Source organism: Lepidochelys kempii, chromosome 2 (assembly GCF_965140285.1).
Source record: "Lepidochelys kempii isolate rLepKem1 chromosome 2, rLepKem1.hap1, whole genome shotgun sequence".
In the NCBI taxonomy this organism is placed as follows: Eukaryota; Metazoa; Chordata; order Testudines; family Cheloniidae; genus Lepidochelys; species Lepidochelys kempii.
Window position 1 is genome coordinate 247645948 of NC_136381.1, and position 26232 is coordinate 247672179.

At 39.7% G+C, this 26232-nt stretch overlaps 1 protein-coding gene across 4 annotated transcripts in view; it reads right to left on the bottom strand.

Annotated features, from left to right (window-relative positions):
• Positions 1-1821: 1821 nt before the first annotated feature.
• WDR37 (WD repeat domain 37) overlaps positions 1822-26232 on the bottom strand; it is a 66320-nt gene continuing 41909 nt past the window's right edge. For 3 of the 4 annotated variants that reach the window (XM_073334473.1, XM_073334474.1, XM_073334475.2), the window contains 5 exons: positions 24130-24367; positions 23446-23587; positions 7472-7606; positions 6990-7104; positions 1822-3612 (listed from right to left, as the gene is read on the bottom strand). In XM_073334473.1, coding sequence (XP_073190574.1) covers positions 3481-3612; positions 6990-7104; positions 7472-7606; positions 23446-23587; positions 24130-24367 — 762 coding nt within the window. In that variant the 3' untranslated portion in view covers positions 1822-3480. Of the gene's footprint in view, positions 3613-6989; positions 7105-7471; positions 7607-20328; positions 20537-23445; positions 23588-24129; positions 24368-26232 lie in introns of those variants that run through there. The other variant, XM_073334476.1, reaches the window with a different exon arrangement.

A 26232-nucleotide genomic window follows, 5' to 3' on the forward strand; every position in this document is an offset into this window, starting at 1 on the left:
AATGGAAATAAAAGACATTTGAGCCCTTTTAAAATCTATATTGAACTGTCAGCATAGCAAATTACAACACAGAAGTCATGTTTTCAGGGACAGCTTTAGCCCTTTTCCAGCAGCAATCTGCCTGCCATTGCCTTGGAAACCGAACTAGAGTAGAAGAAAGAGATCAGGGTTGAAAATTATGATGGTGGCGGGGAATCATTTGATTGCTTTCCCATTGGCTGCAATACTGAGGTAACAGCAACACTAAGGTAATAAGGACAGAGTTTATGAACAGCAAGTTACAAAACTCTGTTGAATGATTTAATGCATTTTCAACCTGTAATGAAGAAAACACTAAACATCTAAAAACAATCAGCAGAATACAAGTAAATAAAAACAAGTCGTTTCACATATTTATAAATTCAGGATTTTTCCCCCCCAAAAAATTGGCTTTCACAGACTTAGACAACAAATAAGATGTTTCACACCAAATTATTCTGACTCTAAAGTATGTACAGAATTTGAGTCTGTGAAAACCAATATTCACTGCTTATGTTGAAACACCCTCCCCACCACAAAAGATCTTAGAGTTTGTCCAGTGATGCATCCAAGTGAAGTTCTGCATCAATAATGAAAATATGTAACAGCAACTTTCCTCCATTTTATGAAATGTTGGATATAATTAGTTCAGCACTGATTAGCTCTCTTTTGAACACTCTCGATTCCATGCATGACCAAAACTGAAATGCTTACACATGTTCAGTCAGCGTAACATTGTCCACCACCAATCTTTGCCTTACTGGAAAGGGAAATGTATGGCCTCAATATTTCATCCAAGTAGTAGAATATATAAAAGTTAAAAGATGGTACAGTCATTCAACTGATTAAGTATTAGTCTGCTCCTGAGAACCTGTCTCTAGCACCTTGGTTGGTTCCTCCACTCCATCCCCAGAGGAAATAAGTGTATACTTCTTTCTGATGTCAGAGCTTGATCACTCTGGTGATATAAAGGTCAGCAGCCACTGGAAACAATGACAATTAAACTGCATAGATTCTAATGGTTGTGTTACATATGTATATGTTAAATACAGTTTAGGATAGTAGAATCACACTATTAACCTTTCCTCCAACCTAAGTTTGTCAAGTCCAAGCAAATTAAATGGTTAATCATTGCTTGGGATACTGGATATGGACCAACCTGAAGCTGCTTTGATTCTATTAGCAGGAGGTGCACATGGCAAAATGTGAATTTTTTATTTTTTTTTTTTAAGTATCCAAACTGCATCTGTGCTTATGTTTCTTTTCCTTCCTCTCTAACAAAAATATGTTTTAGTCTTGTAAAAAACATGTCTGTAGCCCAACACCAACCCAGTGTGTATGCCCCTGAGAGTAAAAAAAAAAAAAAAATCTGATGAGAGTTTAAATTCTATCTTCCAAATTGTTAGAAACAAAAAACCACTTGACAATTACCGTAGATACTGTGACAGGGTCCTCTAAATAGAAGTCTTCAGATACCAGCAATTAAAGCCTACAGCTGATCATCTGAACTCTTCACTATCAGGTATGAAAGTGTGGCAATTCTGAAAGACTCACAGTCTACATATATACTGTTACTCAGAAAAACATGTGTTTTGAAAGATCAAGCTACTGTAAGATGTTCTGCTCTATGAAGTCGCCACATATATGCTCTTTTAGTCTCTCCATTAACCACCTCACCCCTTATTATCCTTTCATAGTTTTATGCTTCAGTTTACTGCTAGGACCCCAATTTTTTCATAATTACTTAATGGTGCACTTATTCTCCCCTCCTACTCCACCTCTTTGCCTTCATATACTAATGAATGAAAGATCCGGTTAACAAATCAGCCTCTCAACTTCATTCTAAGCAGTGCTGTAGAGGACTCAAGCTCAGCTTTTGTTTCATATAATCATAAGAATGTGATTAGAAGATCATAATACTTAATATCTTATGGCAATCCACTTAAAATATCCTACTATATAAGAAGCCACCATCTAATTACTTTGATCTTTCATCTTATGCTGTGATATGTCACACACTTAGGGATAGAGCTAAAAGGTCGGTCTAAAGCAGCCTTCCTCTTCCTTCTGAAAATGTCAGCTGCCATATGCATTTGCTTATTTGAACAACAGCTGGGAATAACTCAACAAAATGCCAGTACAAGGCTAAACACAATGAGGAGAAAAACCAGTGTAAGATCACTTGGGAGTAAGGAGGGAAAAGCTACAGAATTATTCCCTCTGGAATGGAGAAGGGACTGCAGCAGCCCTAGTTAGAGCTGAAAGAACAAAGATGACACATGATGTTTATCTGTGGTATTGCCCCACTAGCCTTAAATGTTAATCTTAAAAAATCACATTTGGCATGATTGTCTTTCTTCATCTTAAAGACAGTATTTCAGACACAGACCAAAAGCACTTTCTCGAGGTTATGGAAAGACTCAATTTATCCTGACCGAAATTCATTTTTTGAGGTAGTACTCATTTACTTCATATTGCTGGCTCAAAATAAAACTAGGGAAATTAACCCATTTAAAAACATGTTCACTGAAGGTGTAAAAACAAACAAAATTTCCTTTCGGGGTAAGTAACCAAAAAGTGTCAAATCCTTCCTATATAAGTCAACTCACATTCAGTGGAACATCTGAAACTTTCATAAATGGTTTATAACAATAGCTATAAACTAAAGTGCTTTAAAAATTTGCTTGAATAGATTTCAGTGATTAGAACCATAATATTCTGGATTTTTGCTAGTGTGAGATGATATAAGATTGGAATGAGCTTTATGCATGAAGGGCAGAATGAACATTTTCTTGTTCTTTTTCAAGAGAAAATGTGCAAAAACATCCTGAATGTTTTAACGCAGCATTCTATGCACACTACAAGAGGCTGCTTGTTTTTTCCTTTCTCAACTCCATGTTATTTCTCCAGTAACTAGAAATAAAATTGGAGTTGAAGTTACACTACATTGCAGCACTAAAAATCATACTTCAGACAGATGCAAACAAGAAAATGTTTAACATGATACTATTACTGAAATTCACACTTCTTGAAGTTCAGCCCTGCAGATTCCTTTTAACTCAAGGCAGATATGTAAAATTATGGAAAATGCAATAGACTACTATATATTCTTCACAATAAGTATATAAATTTCACATTTAAGTCACAAATGTAATGCCCTACTGTTCATCTAGCAAATGCTGAATAACTTACAAACACTTATGTGCTCTATATAACAGTGAACTCCTTTCTACTGACTAGTGGATGCCAAGATATAAAAGTTCATACACAAGACAAACTATTTTTTAAAAAAAGTCACATTTTCTGTACATTACATGCAAATGGTGCACAATGTGGTAACAACAAAGCACTCCTTTTAAGGGAGAACTTTTACAATGAAGGCAGACTAATATTCAGGAGAGTCTGCAACAACAAAAAAGTTTACAAGTCCATGGCAACAAAAGCAAAAATTGTTCCAGCATCTCATTTTTCCTGTAACAAGGCAGGGATGTTGATGTTCCAGCCAATAGCTTGACGATCAAACCCACAGGTAAATAGGTTACATATTGGATGGTCTTCACTCCAAGCTGAACAGCAAACCATTCTTCTATGGCCCTATTACAATTTAAATAAATAAATTAGTATTACATTAAACAAAGGTGTTTTAAAATTAGCAACCTATTCACTATACTAATTCATGATGAACTAATTCATGATGAACTGATACAAGTATATGTTTGCATTTACCAAATAAGCCTATTCAAATAGATTTTTTTTATATTATCTAAAAGGTCACACCAGGATGAACCTTCCAGTATCTTAAGCGCCAGTGTTTAACAGAACACTGGATGTTATTAATTTTTATTAAAAATTCCCAGTCTCTCTCTTGCCATGCATACTTCTATCAGAAAAAAATAGCTCAAATATAATGAAGTACATTTGGCAAGTTTTAGAGCACAAAAAAAATGTAAGAACAAGTTAGTTTGTAAAATAAAAGTTTATATGCCATGAATAAGGCTATGTTTTAGCATGGGTATTTTTAGTAAATGTCATGGACGGGTCACGGACAGTAAACAAATATTCACAGTCCATGACCTGTCCATGACTTTTACTATATACCTTTGACTAAAACAGGGGGGAGGGGGCAGCCCTGGGGGCACCACGGGTGCTGGAGGTGGTGTTCCAGGTGGTACGCCATGGGTCCTGGGGGCCATAGCCGGGGGGGGGCAGAGGGGTGTGGGTGCTGGGGCAGGTTCCCTACCCGGCTCCTGGGAAGCAGTGACCTCCAACTCCTAGCTCAGTGTGCTGCCTCTGCTCCACCCCAAGCCCCAGTTCTGCAGCTCCCATTGGCTGGGAACCCCGGCCAATGGGAGCTGCAGGGGCAGCACCTGGAGGCAGAGGCAGCATATGGAGCTAGGAGCTAAGGGAGAGGAGTTCTTGTCGCCCTACCAGGGAGCCCCCACAACACATAAGCACTGCCCCACACCCCAATCTCCAGCGCTGAGCCCCCCCCATACCCAAACTTCTGTTGCTGGGGGTCTGGGGGCCCGAGACTTCCCCATCAGTGGTCAGTGCACCTGGCCCAGGGGCTACCTAGCTTCTCAGGCGGCTTCCAAGCCAGCCACACAGGCTGCTGAAGAAGTGACGGAATCCGTGACTTCTGTGACAAACACGTAACCTTAGCTATGAAGTCTGCTGTGGATCTCTTGGAATATTGTGAAAGAAAATAGCTTTGTTTAGAAAAGCAGGCATTGGACTTTCTATAGAAAGTTTCACAATCATTTTAGTATGACTGTACAGATCTGTGCTGCTGCTATTAAAGTACTACAAACCTAAAGGAGCATTCACAGTCTAGAAAAATCTACATCCTACAGAAAAATGTCAGAGATTTGTAAACATGGTTTCTCCAGAACAGCAAGAGTTCTGAAGGACTTTGTTCCTTTTACTTATTTCCTGTAAAAATGTATCTACAAATTTAACAGAAAAGAGCATGAAACTATGATCCCTCTCCCCATTTCTATAATCTTCAATATCTTAAAGATCTATCAAGTAGCACGAAAATCCTCAATTTAAGTATTACATCCTCTGTTGAACTGCTTTGCTGCGATCTACTTGAATTGCTTTCCTGATGCTTTTTAGAATTAAAAACAGGATTAATGCCATATCGCAAAATGTTTTTTAGTTATACCAAATAAAAGACAGAAACCACTTCTCTCTCAACACTGCCCCCTAAGGGTGTGTCTACCCAACAACAACAACAAAACCCTGTGGCAGAGAGTCTCGCAGCCCAGGTCAACTGATTCGGGCTTGCTCTACAGTGCTAAAAATAGCAGTGGAGATGTTTGAACTCAGGCTGGAGACCGTCCCACTCTCACTGGGTATCACAGCCTGCGCTCCAGCCCAAGCCTGAATGCCTACGCTTCTAAATTTAGTCCTGTAGAATGTGCCCAAGTCAACTGACCCAGACTGAGACATACTGCCACAGTTTTTGTTTTTTTGCTGTGTAGATGTACCCTAATAGGGACCCTAAAGATCATTTGTTGGTCTCACCTGAAAGGTAAGTTCTTCATCACACAGTATCACTTATAACCAGGCTGGGGCACTGGTAATACTGGCCAATATAAAAGAGTATCACCAACTGAATCACCAGCACCCTGGGTCCTGCCTAATTACTGATCTTGCCCAGAAGTCTTAATCTACTTTTGTTTTGTTTTTTTAAAAAAGTATTAACAAAAGTTACTTTCTGTAAGAAAAATAATAGCAGCCTGTTCAGTGACATTCCAATGGCTCTGCACTCACAAGAGATTTGGTTTTGGTTTCTGATCATTCATTCTCTTAACAAAGAATGGCTAATACTACTGTGGAGTCATGACATTAGTCGCACTGTGGGAGAAAAATAATGTCTCACAACAGCTACCCCTCAAGTCAATTAACAAGCAGTCCCAAACAGAATCCTTGCCATCCCTCAAATCAAAAGGATCATTACTGCAGGCTGAAGCATCAAAACACCAAACTGAAATACTGACACTTCAATACTCCCCTCCCTGTTCCTTATGGTTAAGCTATTCTTAAAACCCTTCTTTTAAACTGTGTAGCAGTGTTTTACAGCTGTTGCATTCCACCCCCAGAGTGGGCTGCGTTTCAGTGGCATGCAATGTGATTTCTATACATCTACCTTCCAGGAATGTTGTGCGATGCAGAGTTTGTAACATGCTTTCAGGTCCTATGGAATGCTTGAAACATGCTATAGAACTGCAATATTAAGTAAGTTTATTCTAATTTTAAATGGTAGTTATTGTTAGAACAAGACACTATATAAAGTGGCATCTTATTACTCAGATCTATTTTGTGTCTATTGTGAGTCACACTAGCTAAATTTTTCAGGACTGTTTTGACTACATTATTCCAGTTAACTCTACAGCCCCTACACAAAAGGAGAGAAAAATGTTGCGGGGTTTTTTGTTGTTGTTTTTTTTTAAACCTACACATCAGCTCTCTTACTAAGTCCCAAGTCCAAAATGGATACTAGCACAAGCATGGGAAAAAAGCATCACTATTAAAAATCTTCAGTTTGCAGGATGGACTGCAACATTTTTTTTTACTTGTAAACTAAACAAATTTAACAGGCAATCACTGAGAGACCTGGAACTTCAAGATGTTATGTAGTCAGTCATTTTTCAGAGCAGATCCATGTTCTAAGATACACTCTACATTTAGACTTCAAGTGGTTTTTAAGCATTCTTCACTTCATTTATAAAATTTTTAAAAGTCAGAAACACTTCAGCACAGAGAAGTCAAGGTGAAACCAGCTAAATTGAAAATATACATCATACATATTTTGAAGACTCAGTAAAAAAAATTAAAAATATTATATTAATTTATCTGTTCCAAAGTTTGCAAGATTTACCCAAATTTAGAAAACTCAAAATGGTTTTGTATTGAACACTAATTTTCAGTAACTGACAATATTTGCACTCCAGAAATTCAGCTACCTGTCTGTTACTGCGAGGGAGCCGTGCTAATCGCACTCCTGACATGTCGAATAATCTAACCTGACGGTTGTCATGTGGAAGGGCAATGATTCTTTGGCCAACACATACATTAATCCTGCACAGAAAAGATAAAAGTAGGTTATGTACAAAACTGAACCTGACAAATAGGACTTGACAGTACAAGTCTGAGTTCATTGACAGTGATGTGGTTGAATATTTACTATTAAATTTATCAGTATTAATGAGTATATTACAGCAAAGATTTTTTTTTATTGGAATAAGCTTGATCATCTGTGGCACACACACACGGATGCACAACTACCACCAGAAACTCCAGGAAAGCAAAATTATCTGCTTTATAAGAAGGCTTTTTACAAATCCAACCAAGCTTTGTTTTCACTCTTGATCACTGAATTTTAGTTCAGGTTCAATACATTTTAATTGAAAATTTTTAGGGTTAACTCAATTGACTATTTGCTTACCTGTTCACTGCAGAGTCTGTACGGATAGTAGCAATAGGAGATCGCATATTTTTCAAGTCCCAGACTTTTACAGTACGGTCATCGCTACCCGAAACAACATTGTCACCCACTGTGAAAACAGCTGATGTCACAGTGCTAAACAATTGGAAGTAAAAAAGAATAATAATCAAAGCTTCAGGAAGAGTTAAGGAACCTTGATTTCAAATTCTTCTGTTAAGTATTCTTAGGTTCTTTTAAATGTGTCATTTACAATAGATAATTTTAAACCAAAGTGACTAAAAATTAAGGCAATCTTCAAGTGACAGATATTAGACTTTGAATAAACTCTCAGTGGAAATGAGGGAAGCCAGGTCATATGGCACATAAAGCTAGACTGGACAAAGCCCTAGGGGAAAAAACAACACTGTAGAGAAAAGTGCTCCACTGGTACAGACAGACTAGAGAAACTAAATAGTCATAAGAACTGCCATACCAGTCACATCAATGGTCCATCTAGTCCACTATTCTGTCTCGAACAGTGGCCAGTACCAGAGCTTCAGGAGGAACATACAGAACAAGGCAATTTTGGAGTGATCTACGCCATCCTCCCCTTACAGTTTCTGGCAATTAGAGATTTGGGATTGCCCAGCCACAGGGTTGCATCCCTGACCCTCTTGGCTAATATCCATTGATGGACCTACCCTCCATGAACTTATCTAGTTCTTTTTTGAAACCAGTTATGCTTTTGGCCATCACAACATCCCATGGCAATGAGTTCCACAGATTAATTATATGTTGTGTAGAAAAAAAATTTCCTCGTTTGTATTAAACCTGCTGCCGACTAGTTTCATCGGGTGACTCCTAGTTTTTGTATTGTGAAACAGGGTAAAAACACTTCTCTATTCATTTTTTCCACACCATTCATGATTCTATAGACCTTTAACATATGTCCTGTCCACCCTTGTCTCTTTTCTAAATCCTTTCCTAATGGTTCCTAACACTGTTAGCTTTTTTGACTGGTGCTGCGAACTGAGCTGAAGTTTTCAGAGAACTGTCCATAGTGACTCCAAGATCTCTTTCTTCAGTGGTAACGGCTAATTTAGAGCCTATATGTACATGTGTGTAGTTGAGATTATTTTCTCCAATGTGCATTACTTTGCACTTATCATTGTTTAATTTCATCTGACATTTTGTTGCCCAGTCACCCAGTTTTGTAAGATACCCCTGTAATTCTTCAATCAGCTTTGGACTTCACTATCGTGAATCATTTTTATCATTTGCAAACTTTGCTAGTTCACTATTTACTCCCCTTTCCAAATCATTTATGAATACACTGAACAGGACAGGCCCTAGTACAGAGGACCCCACTGTTCACCTCTTTCCATCTTGAAAGCTACCTTTTGTTTCCTATCTTTTTTTAACTAGTTCCTGATCCATAAGCGTACCTTCTGTCTTATACCATGAGTGCCTGCTTTCCTTAAGAGCCTTTGGTGGGGATCCTGTCGAAGGGTGGTTGAAAATCCAAGTATAGTACATTGACTGGATCACCCTTATTCACTTGCTTGTTGACACCTCAAAGAATTTTAACAGACTGGTAAGGAATGACTTCCCTTTTACAAAAACAGTGTTGACTTTTCCCCAATAAATCATGTTTATCTATGTCTGATAATTCTGTTCTTTACTATAGTTTCCACTAACTTGCCCAATCTTCCACCTCTAATTTTAGTTATCAAATCATAACATCCCTAATGAAGACCTCTTCATTCACTCTGGTCACCCTGGCAGAAAATAAAGTACTAAACTATTCATTAAAATGGAATGAATGCTACATTTAAAGGTAAAATTAAACTATTTTAATCTCCCAACACCCAAGCTTCTATATTTTTCCTGCCAAACTGAATTTCTGTACTGCTTTAGTCATTTGTATTGTCCACATCAGGAAGACAATTAAGCTCCTTTAGAGACTTCAGATGAAGTTAGAAAATGTTTTGGTTTAAACTATTTAGATTTTATGGTACACACACGTAATGGTATATAGACACATTTCATGGGTACATTTCAGATACTGCTAGAAGTATCATCAGCTGATACTTAGGATCTGACCCATTATACCTAAATCTGTGATATGACAACATAAAAAAAAATGTATCAGCACCCGTAAGGAAGAAAAATGGTGCCAAGAAATGTAAATACAGAATGTCAGATATATTGCTGAACTCTAATGAAGGATGAAGATGTTATGAAAAGTGACCATAAAGGAATACTCATTTAGTTTTTAAACTTGAAATGATAGATCTCAGGGGTTTTGGCCTATTTCTTCAATTTTATTTCATTAATACATACACAAATTTTCAACTAAAAATTTGTTGGCTAGTTTCCACCTATCCAATGTGCTCAAGGCATTTTCTTCCCTCTCCTAAACCATTAAAGTATGCTTCTCAGCTCAGTTTCTATGGATGTGATTTAATGACCTATCCTGTAGTTGAGGTCAGGCACATCAATTTCTTGGAATTTAGTAATTTTAATTTAAGATGTCAGTTGTTCCTGTCATTTCTGTTGTACTGTGAGAATTTGATTTCATGTCTATTCAGACTACTGATTGAGATTAGCACTATCCAGGTCACAACGGACCAGTTTACGCAAGCCCTCTTAATTTAAATTGACATCAAATTAAACTCTAATTAGGACTCAACTCCACTGTATTAATGATACAAAGTTTCTTAATGCACTATTAGAGTGCAACTAAGCTATCCAGGGAAATTCACACAGCATGAATCAAAGGTGTTCACAACCCAATCTTCAGAACTCCATGCTCCCCAGCACAAAAATAGAGACATCTGTGCACCTAAATAGTACTTTGGGGCCACAAATACCGAAGGCACAATCTGGCTCTCACCAACAATTGCAGGATGGAGCCCTTGGACAGCAAAGTAATAGATGCCCTAGACGACTGGAATGAATACCCTTTCATGGTAAAATTACTTCATTCTTGGGCTGGAGAATTTTATATGGTACATGTATTTTCCATACCATGCAACAGAGTTAAACAAGTAGTAAATCTTTCCTCCAAAGTATAACCTACAAATACATGGTTTCTGTATGATGCTACACTAGCTCTTTATGCAACTAAGAGACTTCTCAGTAGTAAGTTTGTCATAGGGTTTCCCCAGAAGCCATCAAATGAGATTTTTCCCCCTCCACCACATTGACTGTTCCCCTCCTGGATCTCTTCAATAGAGAGGCAAAGAGGGTATGTCTACATTGCAATTAGGCACATGTAGTGGGCCCATACCAGCTGACTTGGGCTTGTGAGGCTCAGGGTAAGGGGCTGTTTAACTGAGGGTCCCAGAGTCCAGGCTCCAGCCCAAACCTGAACATCTATACTGCAATTAAACAGCATAGGCCAGCCACAGGTTTTTAATTGCAATGTAGACATACGCAGAGAAGGTGCAGTTGCCACCACCTCCCTGCAGACAGACAAGCAGTAAATTATCGGTGCTTAAACTACTGTTAGATAAACAAGTTTACTAAGCACCAAGTCTAAGTTTCTTGAAGGTGGAACGCATTCAATGACACATTCAAACTGCTTGTAAATTAAATTCAGAAATGGGTGCAAATAATACCATTGGCCTAAGAGTGTGGGCCAGTGCTGCACTATTCTCATGCAATTCAAATCATAGCTCACTTGAAACTCCCTACTATTCCAATTTGGGGCTTTTCTTGATATGAGACTGGTAAAAATCACAAAAAAACTAAGGTTCTTTAATTTAGACAAAATAGGAACAACAAAAACCAACATTTTTCAGTTACAAACTAAAACAGAACTTGAACTCAGTTCCACGCACCAAACATTTGGAGACCTAGACATTAAAAATAAATATATAAATATTTTTTTTAAAAAAAATCAAGATTTAGCTGTACTGAATACAAACCATTAATGTAAGAAAAAAGGAAGAGATTAAATAACTTCTCACTTCTTCTGTATTTACTGGCCTTTAAGTGGTTCTAACCAAGTTAAAACTGTAGTTAACATCCCCTTGGTTAAATTAATAAAATGCATCAACAAAAGATCATTAGACCCTGTGTTAATGGAATGCTAAAAGACATTAGGTTTTTAATAACTCAAAAGAATGACAGGCATTGTAGGACAAAAAACTGGCAAAGAGGCAGCCGTCTTATAACACCTTAAACCGTGGGTCCCAAAGGGAGTTTGGTGTGCTACTACTGTTCTCCAGGAAAGCTTCAGACTCTGCCAAACCCCAGCAAAACTCATTTATCTTGTCGTAGCGAGCAGCCGAGCATATACTTCCAGCTGACAGCGTGGCACTTTCTCACCACACACCACTGCCTGATCTGGAACATTCTGCTCCCTCCGTGGGTCTCAATCAACGGAAATACTGTAATGCTAGCACTCCTCATTAGGACTAACAGCTGTCTCCCCAGTCACACAGAGACACAAAACTATTTTGCATAACAATCTGCTGAAATTTCACACACAGGAAAAAAAATGATGTTGAAAATGTTGGACCATGAAATGCTGATGCAGTATGCTTTTTGGCACCATATCAAAAAAATTAACGCTATAGTTTCCTTTATTTGCAGTACACACTATTTTAGGAACTGTTAAACATGTAACAATAATGCAGTGCTTTTTGTATCAAGGAAGATGCCTGGATGGTCTTTAACACTAAATATTTTGTGAGAAGTTATAACCAGGTACTAGGGTTTCGTTCAGGCCAGCCAGTTGAGCTTCCTTCTGAAACTGGACTTGCAAAGACAGACAACCCGGACATCGTGATTAACTGATTTTTTGCTATTCAATAAATTACTACTCAAAAGTGTTATTTTTATACAAATGCAGTGTAGTTATAGTTGGGTCGGTCCCAGGATATTAGGGAGACAAGGTGGATGAGGTAATATCTTTTATTAGACAACTTTGTGCTGGTGAGAGACAAGCTTTTGAGCTGACACACAGCTCTTTCTTCAGGCCTGATTACCTTTCCCAGACCTGAATAAGAGCTCCGAGTGGCTTGAAAGCTTGTCTCTCTCACTAAACAGAAGTTTGTCCAATAAAATATATTACCATGTTTATATAAAGTACAAATTATAAAACTTAGAAACGTGACAGTTGAAAGAAAAAACCCCTACATTTTCTCTTAGTAGAGCAATAAGACACAGAATAGTTATTTAGAACATAAGGGAGATTTCCTATAACAATTCCTCCATATACCTGATTTTAATGCAATTATAACAAATGCTGTACACCACTATTATAGAAAATGACTATTAAAGCACTTTGAGATTATTAATTTAATTATGCTCTCTGGACAGAGATAACAATGTAAGAAAATGTCTAGTTAAAAATTCAGTGTAATGCTCCCAATAAAAACCAACATTACATATTTCATTATTTAAAAGTAGAGAAAGTACAGTTAGACAAATGTAAATTCTAATTATGTATCTGTATATCTCAAATTATAAATTTGAAATAATTTGCTCCGTTTACATTTTAATATTTTTCCCATTAGTTTAATAGTATTTTCCCACTGTAAGCATTATTAATTTCAAATTAGTTTAGTTTATAAACCAAAATGTGTTGTATTATTACAGCAAAAGTGATAATTTTTTATTTTCCTTCATTGGAGTTATTCCAAGTCAGTTGAAATGAAATGAAAAGAGACGTGTGTCCATTTACTGACAGGGGGAGGAAATGTATGATCTTTTCCATTCATCTGTATCTCAAATATCCTATATCAATTTAAAATCTTATCAACTGCCAAAATGTTGGTCCACTTAAAAATATTGTCAAAACTGGTACAAATAGAGTCTTTAGCCCACCTGCTGGTGAGGCGTAATGGCCAGTAACTGCCTCAACTGTCAGTTTCTTTTTATTGCAGTTGCGATGAAAAACTAAAGAAACTGTTATGCCCAACTCTACAGAGAAAAGGTGGGGAAGCGTGAGCACATAGGGAATATGTCAAATACTTGTAGTAATTCTTGTCAGAAAGCAGTAGGAAAACGATTTTTCAGAGCATATACTGTATTAGATCCCAATATAAAGACAACATCTCCACAGATGACTCTAAAAAGGCCATAAAAATAGGTAAACAAGCTTGGAAATTATTTATACACAAGAGTGTGGAAAGAGTGTGCAAGAACAAGTAAGATACCACAACTCACAACACTGCACTAGAGACATTCAAGACACGTTGGCCATACTATGCAGAAATGTCAGGAAGCTATTGGGGAGACACTCTAAATTTGGCAAGAGTAAAAACCATACTGCTTAATATACAGGTGTATAGACAACTTGATACTGCTGTTTTGCAATTCTCGTGGAACAGTTGTCTTAAGTTAGCATCACTGCACGTTGATTACATGCATATGTCTGATCTGTGAATGAACATCTAGTATTTAGATGTACAAGTTTAGGACACCACAAGTATACATGGAAAATCTGACTTTAGAAGATTCAAGGTATAGGGCTAAGAACTTATTTTCAGTGCTCAAAAGTGTGCCAGACACTTTACAGTACAGACAAAAATACATGGTCCCTGTCCAGAACAATTAATCCATTTACAGATGAATTGCAAAGCAGGGTAACAAAAACAAACAAAATGAAGGAGGAAAGACGAAGGGTTACAATTATAGGATCATACAGGTATTAATTAGCGTTTGAACAGATCATGAAGCTAAACATTTTAAGAAAAAAAAAGTTACATATGTAAACACTTGACCAATTTCTTATCGATATTGCATTAACAGAGAGGGTCTTAATGAGGTTATATGAGAAAGTAGTCTGGAAAAACCAGTCCTAGAGGGCATTCCATGCACAGGGACAGTAAGTAACTACGCAGTCATAGACTAAGGAGAAACTGAGAACAAAGCCTCAATGCTAGCATCACTAGCAGAGTGAAGGAGGGGGAATACCCTTGAGAAGTAGACACGCTCTAACCAGTTGTATTGGTGTCAACTTAAATCCGACTTTACAATATTTCGTTTGTGTGTAGGCCTTGTCCAGGTCCTCTGCACAGAGGTGAACTTCATTCCAAAGCACATAACCAGCAGATATTTCCAGCAAGGTTAGAATTATATCTTAGACACTTTCATTTGGAAATTTTCATTGATCAAATACTGGCTGAAGTCCCCAATATCCGGGATGGGTGATATTAGACTTTTGGTATCAGAAAGTAGCTGGAAAAATACAAAACACTTGGTAGGTAGCATGGATTAGACATTTTTTGCAAGAAGGGAATGGATTTTTCAATCTTTGATATTCCAGATAGAACTGTACTCACGTGAGCTTGGCGGGAGAAAATTGGTGGGCTTTCCCAGATGCTGATTCAGTAGCCCTCAAAAATACTTAGAACCCACAGGTGTCCAAAGATTAGGGCCAATGATGGTAGAAGGCTGCTTATCCTCCAGGTCAGAAACTGATTGCTTACCTGTTCTACAGCCTTTCATAAACAAAAGGTTGGTACTGCTTGGGAGCATGGGGCTGGAACCAACAAGGGTTATTTGCAAGGTGTTCTGGACACCCCTGAATTCCTACTACTGCACTTTTAAAGGCAAGGGCTGGATGATTGCACCAAGTTGACAAAGGGTGGCTTTATTAACACGTGTTCCACTCTTTCAAACCCCAGAAGCACATCCTCTACAAGAAAGAGGAGATGCTCTAGTTTCTGCTGAAATTTGAGACATCCCCAAAACCTGTAGCCAACACACGCCTAAAAGCATAACTCCAAGACAGCCACTCTCACTTTTGTAATATAAGCATCAGAAGCTGCCCTCATTTGATATTTGTCTCCAGTCCCCTCATTAATAAGGGTTTTTCAGGAAATGAGGAAATAAAATTTCAAGGCTCTCTTTCACAGAAAGAGAGACTCCCAGAGTTTCACAATTTCTCTTTCCCAATGAAGCTTGGTATTTTTTGCCTAGAATCACCACAGAGAATTAGTATACTGTCAATCAGGAGGGACGGTCACAATTTTCTGACAGTTCCAAACTTTCACAATTCTCTTCCTCACGAATGTTCCTCAGTTCCAATGTGATTTTATTAGCTAATCTCTCCTAAAGAGCTAAAGATCCTGTAATGATACTTTGGGAATTGGAGATAGGAACTGAGTATAGACAGCTACATAATATTGCAGCTGGAGTGTGAAAATAGGTAAGCTGGTAATGGGAATTACATGATTTCAAAGGTCTGACCTCTGACTGTAAAACAACCGAAGAGGACAGATAGCATTTGTCTGCATGCACGGTTTTTGAGGTAGCTATACTGAATGATGAAATAATTGGTAGGAGCAGGTTGAAAGAACTGTCACAGATATGAGGAGTTCACATGTACTTTGAAGGATCAAGTATGCTTCATTTCTGTGAGTTCTGCAGTTTGCATCAGCAGCTGCACATGGAGGTAGTCTTGTTATGGGGACTTTCAGCAGTCTGGTGGCACACACGACTTTTGTCTCTGGTACCTGGCGAGGGGTAAGCGGAGGCAATGTTTCTGCAGGAATCCTCAGGTCAAGGGTAAAGGCATGGTTTGTGTGGAGTAGGCAGGCTTGGTGTGAGTCTGACAGCTCATGTTGACTATGCGTAACCTAACCCCAATTTTGCCTTAGAACTACGGTGTTAGACTTTGTCCAAGTGCTCATGTATTCCATTCCCTGAGCAGTCCATAGCATGTGTGTTATTGGAATGTTGGGGCATCACTCGAAGAGGGCAGAGTAAGGTTGTGTTGTAGAGTAGCATGTGCCTTAACTCTATTTCCTGGTTTTCAGAGGTGCGAGCATATCTGAATGAGACCTGTGAGGGCCTGACATACTACTGAGCAACTTTAACTCTGTGTTAAAGTTCTTTGGCATTTAATTCCCTTTGTTTAAAAAAATAATTATTTTTTTTTCCCCTCAACAGACCCATGGATCACAGCCCAGCTCTCCTTCTCCACCACTTCTGGCTCCGTAGCAATGATTATCCAGGTAACTCAATGCCACTGGCTGTATGTTATTCCCTTCCCTGTTCCTGCATTGTTTCCTGTCTCTCCACTTGTCCCAAACAGCCTAGTCCTCCCTTCTCAACCCTCCTCGTCATGCAGAGACTGGTGCTGGCATGAAACTTGCAGGCTGAAGTGCTAGAGTGAGGAGGCAGGTACAGTGCAGGGACAAGCACAGAGTCAGTGGGGATATGTTTTGAAAGAGGACAGACCTTTCATGGCATGAGTGCAGTGGGGAGTTATGAAGGGTAGTGCTGAATCTGCCAACATCCCCCACTGAACAGGTCTATTCCCTCCTTTCCACTCCACTCTTCCCTGCACAGTTCCAGCACCTCCAACATTCTCCTTCTCTCCATTTCCCCTTCCAAATGCTCAGGCAGCGCTCCAATTCCAATACTACCTCCATCATACCTCCACAATTTGAGTAACCATGTGGATTTCAGAGCACTCCACAGCTCTCATTCAAAGCTTCTGAGCTGATACCAAACTGTATTTTAACTAAGAAAAAGACAGTTACCTTTTCCGTAACTGGTGTTCTTCAAGATGTGATGCTCAGGTCCATTCCATATTAGGCGTGTGTGCTCGCCACATGCACTGGTGCCAGAAGTTTTCCCCTCGGCAGTGTCTGTAGGGGACCGGCTCTGGTGCCCTCTGGAGTGGCGCCCGCACAGTGAGGTATAAGGGGCACTGCTGGCTCCCCGCACCCTCAGTTCCTTCTTGCCGGAAACTCCAACAGTGGGGAAGGAGAGCAGTCATGGAATGGACATGAGCAACACATCTTGAAGAACACCAGTTACGGGAAAAGGTAACTGTCTTTCCTTCTTCGAGTGCTTAATCATGTCCATTCCATATTAGGTGACTCCCAAGCAGTACCCCTGGAGGTGGGTAGGAGGTCACAGATGAGAAGATTGCAACACAGCTCTGCCGAACCCAGAGTCATCCCTGGCCTGCTAAGTGATGGCATAATGAGCAGTAAACGTGTGGACAGAGGACTACGTTGCGACTCTACAGATGTCCTGGATAGGAATGTGTACCAGGAAGGCCACCGAAGACACCTGCGCTCTCGCAGAGTAGGCTCTGACAATTGGCAGTGGCAGAACCCGCACCAGGTCATAACAGGTCCTTATGCACGAGGTAATCCAATTGGAAATCCTCTGTGAGGACACCGGGTGACCCTTCATTCTATCTGATGTAGCAATGAAGAGTTGAGTCAATTTACAGAAAGGCGTACGTTCTAAGTAGAGAGCGTTGGTACGTTCTAAGTAGAGAGCATCAGGATCTCCTGAGCTGCTTGAAGGGCTTCGGGCGTCGCTATCTGGAGTCACAAGCAAAGCATGGGATGGGCTGCACCGCTTGACTTGAGCTGGGGCCCAACTGCCCGAGGGGGATGTTGAGCTGCCCGACACAGGCCTTGGCTCTCCCCATGCCCTTTCCGTTCCCTTGCAGGAGGTAGGGGATCTTCTCCTCAGTATCTTCTTGGGCAGAGCCATGGAGGAAGACTGGTGCTGGCTCATGGACGGCACCAGGGGAGCACTGTGCACAGCTTCTGCACCACTGTGCTCGGTGCAGAGTTGGACCACTGCTCCGGTGCCATTAGGAGTACTGTTAGATGGATATCGCACTTCTTCATCCTAGGTTTGAAGGTCTTGCAGATACGGCACTTGTCACTTATGTACACTTCGTCTAAGCACCTTAGGCGGCTGGTATGTGGATCGCTGACTGGAAGAGGCAGTTTGCAGCGAGCACAGGGCTTAAAGCCTGGGGACCGGGGCATGCCGCAACCCCTGGCTGGGTCCCGTCCCAGACTAATGAAGAGTTCAAGAACTAACTCCTAATGGTAACTAAAACTACGAACTATCTATAACTATTTTACAGGATTTCAAAGTTCACAAGAACAGAGAACGAAACAACGCTAGCCGAAGCAGTGGACGTACTAGCACCGTCACTCACGGCAAGAAGGAACTGAGGGTGGGGGGGAGCTGGCGGCACCCCTTATACTGCGCCATGCGGGCGCCACTCCAGAGGGCGCCAGAGCCGGTCCCCTATGGATACTGCGGAGGGAAAAACTTACAGCACAGTGTATGTGGTGAGCACACACACCTAATATGGAATGGACATGAGCAAGCACTTAAAGAAGAACTAGAACATACAAAATCAACATGGCACATATTAAATGGATTAAAAACTGTTTAACTGCAAATAGGGAATAATCAAGTGGTTTCTTTCTAACAAGGTCCTCAATGATTGGTTCTTGGCCCTATGCTATTTAATATTTTTATCAATGACCTGGAAGAAAACAGTATCACTAATAAATTACACAGATGATAAAAATACTGGGGACGTGCGAACTAAAGAACAGGATAGGTCACTCATACAGAGCAACCTGGATCGCCTAGTAAGCTGGCTGCAAGCAAACAATACGCATTCCGAAGCATTCAAATGTAAAGTACGTAGGCCATACTTACAGGATGGGACTCCTATCCTGGGAAGCAGGGACTCTGAAAAGGACTTGTGGGATGATAGTGAATAATCAGCTGAACATAAGATCCTAGGAGTATAAACTGGGGAAGAAAGAGGAGGAGTAGCAGAGAGGTTATTTTACCTCTGTGTTTGGCACTGATGCGACCACTGTTGAAATACTGTGTTCAGTACTGTTGTCCACAATTCGAGAAGGAAATTGAAGAATTGGAGGAGAGGGTTTAGAAAAGAGCCATGAGACAGATTTAAGGACTGGAAAAAATGCCTTACAGTGAAAGACTCAAGAAGCTCAATCTGTTTAGTTTAATAAAGAGAAAGTTAAGAGATGACTTGATCAGTCTGTAACTACATAGAGAACAGAAATTTGATAGTAGAGGGCTATTCAATCTAGCAGACAAAATACAATGGCTGGAAGCTGAAGCTAGACAAATTCAGACTCAGAAATAAAGTGCAAATTTTTTAACTGTGAAGGTAATTAACCATTGGAACAACTCACCAAAAACATGCATTCTTTGAAAGTAAGACAAGAATTTTATCATGTGCCTAGGACACCAAGTCTGGAAGTCTGATTTAGTTACCTTTGAGAATCGCCCCTACTGATTTCTCTTAATTACATCTGGTATACATGGATCAAACATGAACGGTAGTCTAATTTTTCATTATGTTACCTTTTTAAGACACACAGCAAAAATTCAAGAAGTATTTTTAATGTAGAGTGCTTTTATAAAAAAGTAACATGTTCTAGAATTAGCTTAGAACATGTGCAGCATTATAATAATTCAACATTCAACTTGAAAGACTTAGAGGATAGCTCTCAGGAAACATGCTTTCTGCAATTTATGGTTTTAAAGATGCTCGAACAAAAATCATGTGACATTACACTTTGAACACAGATTTTAAAGACTGTTTTCCTTCAATGTGGACAGAGACACTGTACTTTTAAGTCATTTTACATTTTGAGTTTTAATATAGTGCTGAGAAAAAGCTTAGTTTATCATAACATCTAGTTCAGATTCCCTCCTTCATGCATCTTTCCAATTTTTTTAAACAAGAAGCTGCTTGATGCATAAACCTATCTAAAACAGAGAAACTGTAGTGTCAGCCCTAAGTGGCTAAAGCAATGGATGCTTGAGGAGAATTTCATTCTGGTTTGTTTTCTCTTTTCCTAAATTTGGGACTCTTCTGGAGGCTAAGTGCCCAAGTGTTGTCATGGAACATTTTCAGCATTTAATAAAGGGTTATGGTGCCATCTGTTGGAAGATGATCTGAAAGCAGTTTGAACAAAATATTGCAAATACTTAACTGTAGGGCTCTGTGATGAATACTCTACATGGCACAGGTAAGAAGAGTATTCAGAATTCCTCTGAATTATAATTCTACTGAAATTCACATTTAGTCTCACATTACTTACTATCTCCTACTGATTAAGATGACAAAGCAGATGCTAGGCCCCACTTGAACAGGAAGTGCAAGGTTTTACTCCCACTTTAGAGATAAAAGTGACTGAAAAATCATTTCTTCTGATGGGGGAAGAAAAATGTACTTCTGATCCACGTACCAACAGGATCCAACCGTGGTTTTGAATCTCAACCAGAACAAGTGGGAATAACAATCTGTGACTTCAGGGGGAAAAACACAAAAGTGGCAAGTTAAATCATGTACGTGAATACTATCCATCCCTCGCAATCTACATCACCCACACTACTTTTATATATTTATACACATACACAGTCAATTTTTTAAAAGTACTTGTAGGTTCCCTTGGATCTTTTAGAGAGAAATAGGTTACATATTCCAAAGTTGATCAACCTATAAATAGCATGACAGTTCTTGAAGATGTCGTGTGAATAGTATCTTAGAAAAAAAATTTCTGGAATACACGCAGGAAAAAGGAGATTGCTCCAGTCACCCACCCATAAACTGACACTTAAATTGTTAAGCAACAATGCCAGAACTGTAAGCTTTTATGATTCTACTTCTGTCTTCAACCAGCTTACAAAACCGATGCTGACTCGGAACCACCAAGGATCAGGTCAAAAAACAAAAAACTACCCACTCCCAGAATTTAAAGTGACACTCTCTCAAGAGAGCCTGTAGTTGTTCAGTGGAACAAGTTACACACAGTAAACTGTTGGGGATGAAGAAATAGTTTGGTCTACTCTAGGTTACCATCAAGGAGTACTAAGACTTTAGGTAAGATAGACATGCAAGCAGACTGTTTGAAAACCCTTTTTCTCTAAAAGATTTGTTCCTACTGCTAAACAAACAGTACTTCTGATGTAAGAAAGCTTATGGTCACTATATACCACTGGTCCAGACTCCCAAAGGGAAGAATTACAGGTGCCGAACTCAGACCTCTGGCTGATAACAATGAATACACAAGTACTTTAAGCCATGACATAGGCTACGAGTGGGAGAACTGCAAAATTCCAATCCTGGATAGGTAAAGACACAAGAGGCCCAACACCTGATGGGCTGCACTCAGAGATCCCAAGGGGGAGAGGCAGCTAGCCTTGTCACTATGACAAATGCACTACACCTTTTAATGTGTGAGCCTAATAAAATTCTCAGTGCTACAATGGGGTAATTTACACCTCCATCAAGTCCTTCTGTTATACCTCATTCCAGTAGGCAAAAGAGCTGCTCTCACTCTACATAATGGGAGCAGAGCATACCCAGCTATGCTAGCACATTGTGGGACTTATGCGCAGCACATAAAAACAGACAAACGGACCAGAAGTATGTCATCTATGAACTACGCGCTTTCCTCTTACAAGCGAGCTTAGGATCTCTCTCAGGTATAATATCCTGCTTAGAGCAAAGCATCATCTCTTCCACAAAGTAAGAATTCTAAGCATCTCTAGGATCTAAGGCTGTAAAAGCATTCTTCTGACATAAAAGGTACCAAAAATAAAGTAGATAAACAAAACTGATATACAGTAAAGTAAGTTTTCTAAATTAACTATTGGCAGGAGAGAAAGTGCTATATCAAATCAGTCAGATAATGCTGACCAAACTCCGATTCAGGACTCTAAAGGTGACAAACATACAAAAGAATGACACAAAAAGGGAAGACAAATGGAGACAGGAGTGGTGGTTGAAAGCTGAAGAAAGTGTGACCAAAAAATGGTCAAAATTTATTTCTACTGTTAAAAACATAGCCCCCACCACAATCTGCAATAGTTCAGACGGTAATTTTTCATCTTCAGTCTTCGATCCTTTTCAGCTTTTCCAGCCTCTCAAGATTCATGCCATTTGACATCACTGAGCATATAGTGAGGAATCTCGTACACCAGTAAAACATTAATTTTCAAATCACATTTCTTCCCTCTGTGCTCAGTGTATATAATCTGTGAGTATTAAAGCACAGGGGAAAGGAGTATGAGCAGCACAAAACCTAATTCCTCCTATGTACAGGCCACAATTAACAGGTCCACAAACTAATTCAAGCCCTTAGGCCATGATTCAGTCTACTCTACTGTAAGGAAAAAACAGATCAGTAAATGGCTAATTGTGATACACTGGCACCCATCATAGTTTGGAAGTATCTGAGTTTGGAACAAGGAGGTGGACACTTACAAAAACTATTGATACAGCAAATTTCAAATGATCATTAAGCAACAATGAAATATCTAATTGAGAATAAAAGGAAACTCCTATTTAAGTCAGTGCTCACCTTTTGGGAACCCCTGCCCCCCCCCCCCACATCCTCTGGTAGTCAAGCTTTGCTTTCAAACTTCACAAGCAACAAGGGCTTTTAAATCTATACCACTTTCTAATTTGGGTAAGATATTTAGGATGTTTGCCTTCTGCTTTCCTCACCTCCCTCATTTCTGTTTTACTTCAAAAAAGGGTATGCTTTGCTACCATATTCAGAGACTCATACAGCGACCTCCGCTCATCTTCAGTAGAAGCCAGCAGATCAGCATCAAATCCCAAAACTCATCACAAAAGTTTTAAACACATCAGTCATTTTGGATAATGAAACAGTGTCTGAAATATCTGCATGCGTCTAGTTTGTAAGTATAAGTTGTGAAGTTAAAAATTACTGCAAAATGAAAAAGAGTATAGAAACTTAAAATGTTGCCTTGAATTTGTTTTCTTGGCTCGGTATAGGTCACCTTTATTTCACAATTAAGACTACAACAAATAAGGGAGGGGAAATTTCTCTTAATCAATATTTTACAGCAGTGTTCCTAAACTACACACAACACTGCTTAAACAAGCATCTACAGTAAATTTAAATGTAAAGAGTATGAACTACTTATTAAAGATGCCTACTTAAAAAGAGACCTATTGTGTAAGCAACAACAAGCAAGTGCAATTATTGCTTTTTTCGCATTTAATGCCAGTATTACATTTGCAGGAGAGTATTAAAGGGTTTCTGTGAAAGGCAAAGTTTACTAAACTAACACAGAGATGGTCTTAATATCATAAAAAGTACAGGAATCTTTTGGTACAGTTTATCAACTCAATACATTCATCCATTCTAAATACGTAAAAAACCTGTGAAGCAACTGTCACTTACTCTGTGTGGCCCTGAAAGACATTCACAGAATGGATAGAAGGATCTCTGAAATCCCACAGACGGAAGGTTGTATCACGTGATGATGTCACCACAAGACGTTGAGTGGGATGTGTACAACAATGGGTTAGCTCTTGGTCATGCCCTACAACCACAGATGAGAACATTTAAGGTAACGAAAACGCAAGACTTTTCATTTCCACAAACATTTGGAATGAAATGCTGATCAGACACAATTTTTATAAAAAAATAGTAATTGGTCTGGTAACAGTAATTAGTAATGTTACTGCTGTTGCAGACATTTAGAGCTGTATTTGAAAGTTACAATTTAATGACTAGTCATTTAATCTGACCATTAAGTAGCCATATATTACTGCTACCTGAAGTAGCACAACAATGAAAAACAAAACTTAAGTACTAAGAAAAACTGCAGCACTAAGTTTCAAAAACAATTGCTCAGTTTTATAGGTTATACCAGATGCTCAAAGAAGAAGAATTACATGTTCATGGCATTCAAGGAATTAATATCATACATATATGTAATATTTATGCTTATGTTTTTTAAGTCCCTGCCTGCCCCAAAAAGACACATTACTCACTCAGAAGACTGTGATGTCTGGAAGGAGTGATCATTACCAAGAAACAAACCAGCAACCTTAAAAAGCTTTCATATAAGCAAAGAGATACCTGTCAGTGAATGGACAAGTTCAGATGTCTCCACATCATACAGATTTGCTGTCCTATCCCAGGAAGCTGTTACAGCTTGCTTCCCTCCAACCAACCAGTCAGCTGCTATGACTACTCCTTGATGGCTTTTCAGGGAGGTTAAGGGAGCTCGGATAGTGGGACAGTCACTGGAACCATCTGCATCTCCATCAGGTTCATCTTTATCTGAAAACTCAATTTCATCTTCCCCAGACATTTGCTGTTAATCACAAAAGTATAAATACGAACATTTTTTCCATTTATCAATGGAAACTTGTACTCCAAAAAAACACTCCCTTGACACAGCAATACCAGCAAAAACAAAACAAAAACAAAAACAACAAAAACTATACACAGACAGCTATACATGGGGGAGATGGTTTAACCGTAGAGTATTCCTTTTGCTGGCATAAGCTGCATCTCCACTAAGGGGCTCTGCTGGTATAACTATACCAGTACAGCTGTTCCAAAAAAGCCTTTGTAGTGTAAGCTACTCCTTGGTAATGCACTATATTTCACTAGAACTTATGTATCTCTCAGATGACACTGAGCTATATATTATGATTAAGCACTAAATAATTAGGGTAAATAGCATTTACAGTATTACTGAGGGATGTAGGGGGAAGCAGAGGAGTTGAAGGCAAATATATGTAGAGTCACAGAGACGTGTAAGGGGCAAAATCAAGAGAGGGGAGGATGTGGAGGCGGAGAGGGGTCTAGGAGGAGGCATCAGATCACAGTCACCATAGACCTTGCCCCTCCCCATTTCTTACTCCACATGGCCTATCTGCAACTGGTGTTTAGGATCCCGGTGCCTCCCCGACACGAGCAACTGCTCCACTTCCCATCCCACAGCAGCTCCTGTGCCTTGTCCCAGCTACAAATCAGAGCCTCACAGTATCCACCAGCACCAGGCACTGCTGAGACTCCTTTCCTGGGGGTCTGTGGTTGAAGGAGGAAAGCAAGGGCCAAGCACTTCCTCCAGGGCTGGCTGCGCTCCTGATAGGTCCAGTGGCTACATCCCCAGTGCCACTTTGACTTGCACATGATAGTGGTGCCTCCTCCTCAACTGAAATTTCTCCCCAGAGGGCTGAGCTTTGGGGGTTACCTCGCTCCCCACCTTCCCTATGAGTCTCTGCATCCCCTTGACTCCAAAGCACCCCAAGCAGCTTCCTGGGGACCAAGTCCAAGCCTCTCTCATTTTACTTTCACTTTTGCTGACATATCCCACTGCATAACGGAACAGGACTCAATAGCATCCAGGGCCAAAGCATATTCCCAGGCAGCCCCCCAATAGAGACACCCCAGCATCTTCCTGCCAAGTTTCCAACACCCCCAAGATCTGGGAAATCAGAGATTCAGAATCCTGAGCCTTATAATGAGCTGAGATCAAACACCAGATCCAGACACACTCTTCCCCTTACACCCCACTCCTCCTCCACATGCTGGGTGAGTCAAATATGAATTTTGGAACTTCCCCTGTTCTCAACCCCAATCATATCGGGATTTGGTCCCCCATGCAGAAAAGGCTGGCGATGCAGGGAAGACAGGTGGGAATAAGCGAAATCATCCAAGTTTACTGTCAACCCATGACATACACACCAAGAGATTCATTTAATGTGCGCGCGCACACAGTATGCAACAAGGCATGAGACTGATGCTTTACAGAGAGCCACAAGACATGGGATCAATGCATGGATGGTGCACACATACCAGTTAGATGTAAATAATGTGTATACCTTTTAAGTGAGAGTAATGAACTATTGAAACAATTTACAAAGGTGCAGGTGGATTCTCCTTCACTGACCATTTTTAAATCAAGATTGGATGTTTTGGAGATCTACTCTAGGAACTGTTTTGGGGAAGTTTTATGGCCTTTGTTATACAGGACATCAGAGTAGATGATCACAGTGGTCCCTTCCGGCCTTGGAATCTATGAATCTATTACCCCTTTAACTCTTCAACAGGGTTATATACCAGCATAGCTATGGCACTGTAGCTATTCCAGTATAGCCTTCACAGTGTAGACATCCCCTTCATTTTTTCATTTGCAAAATGAAAACGCTACTTTCCTACCAGATTTGG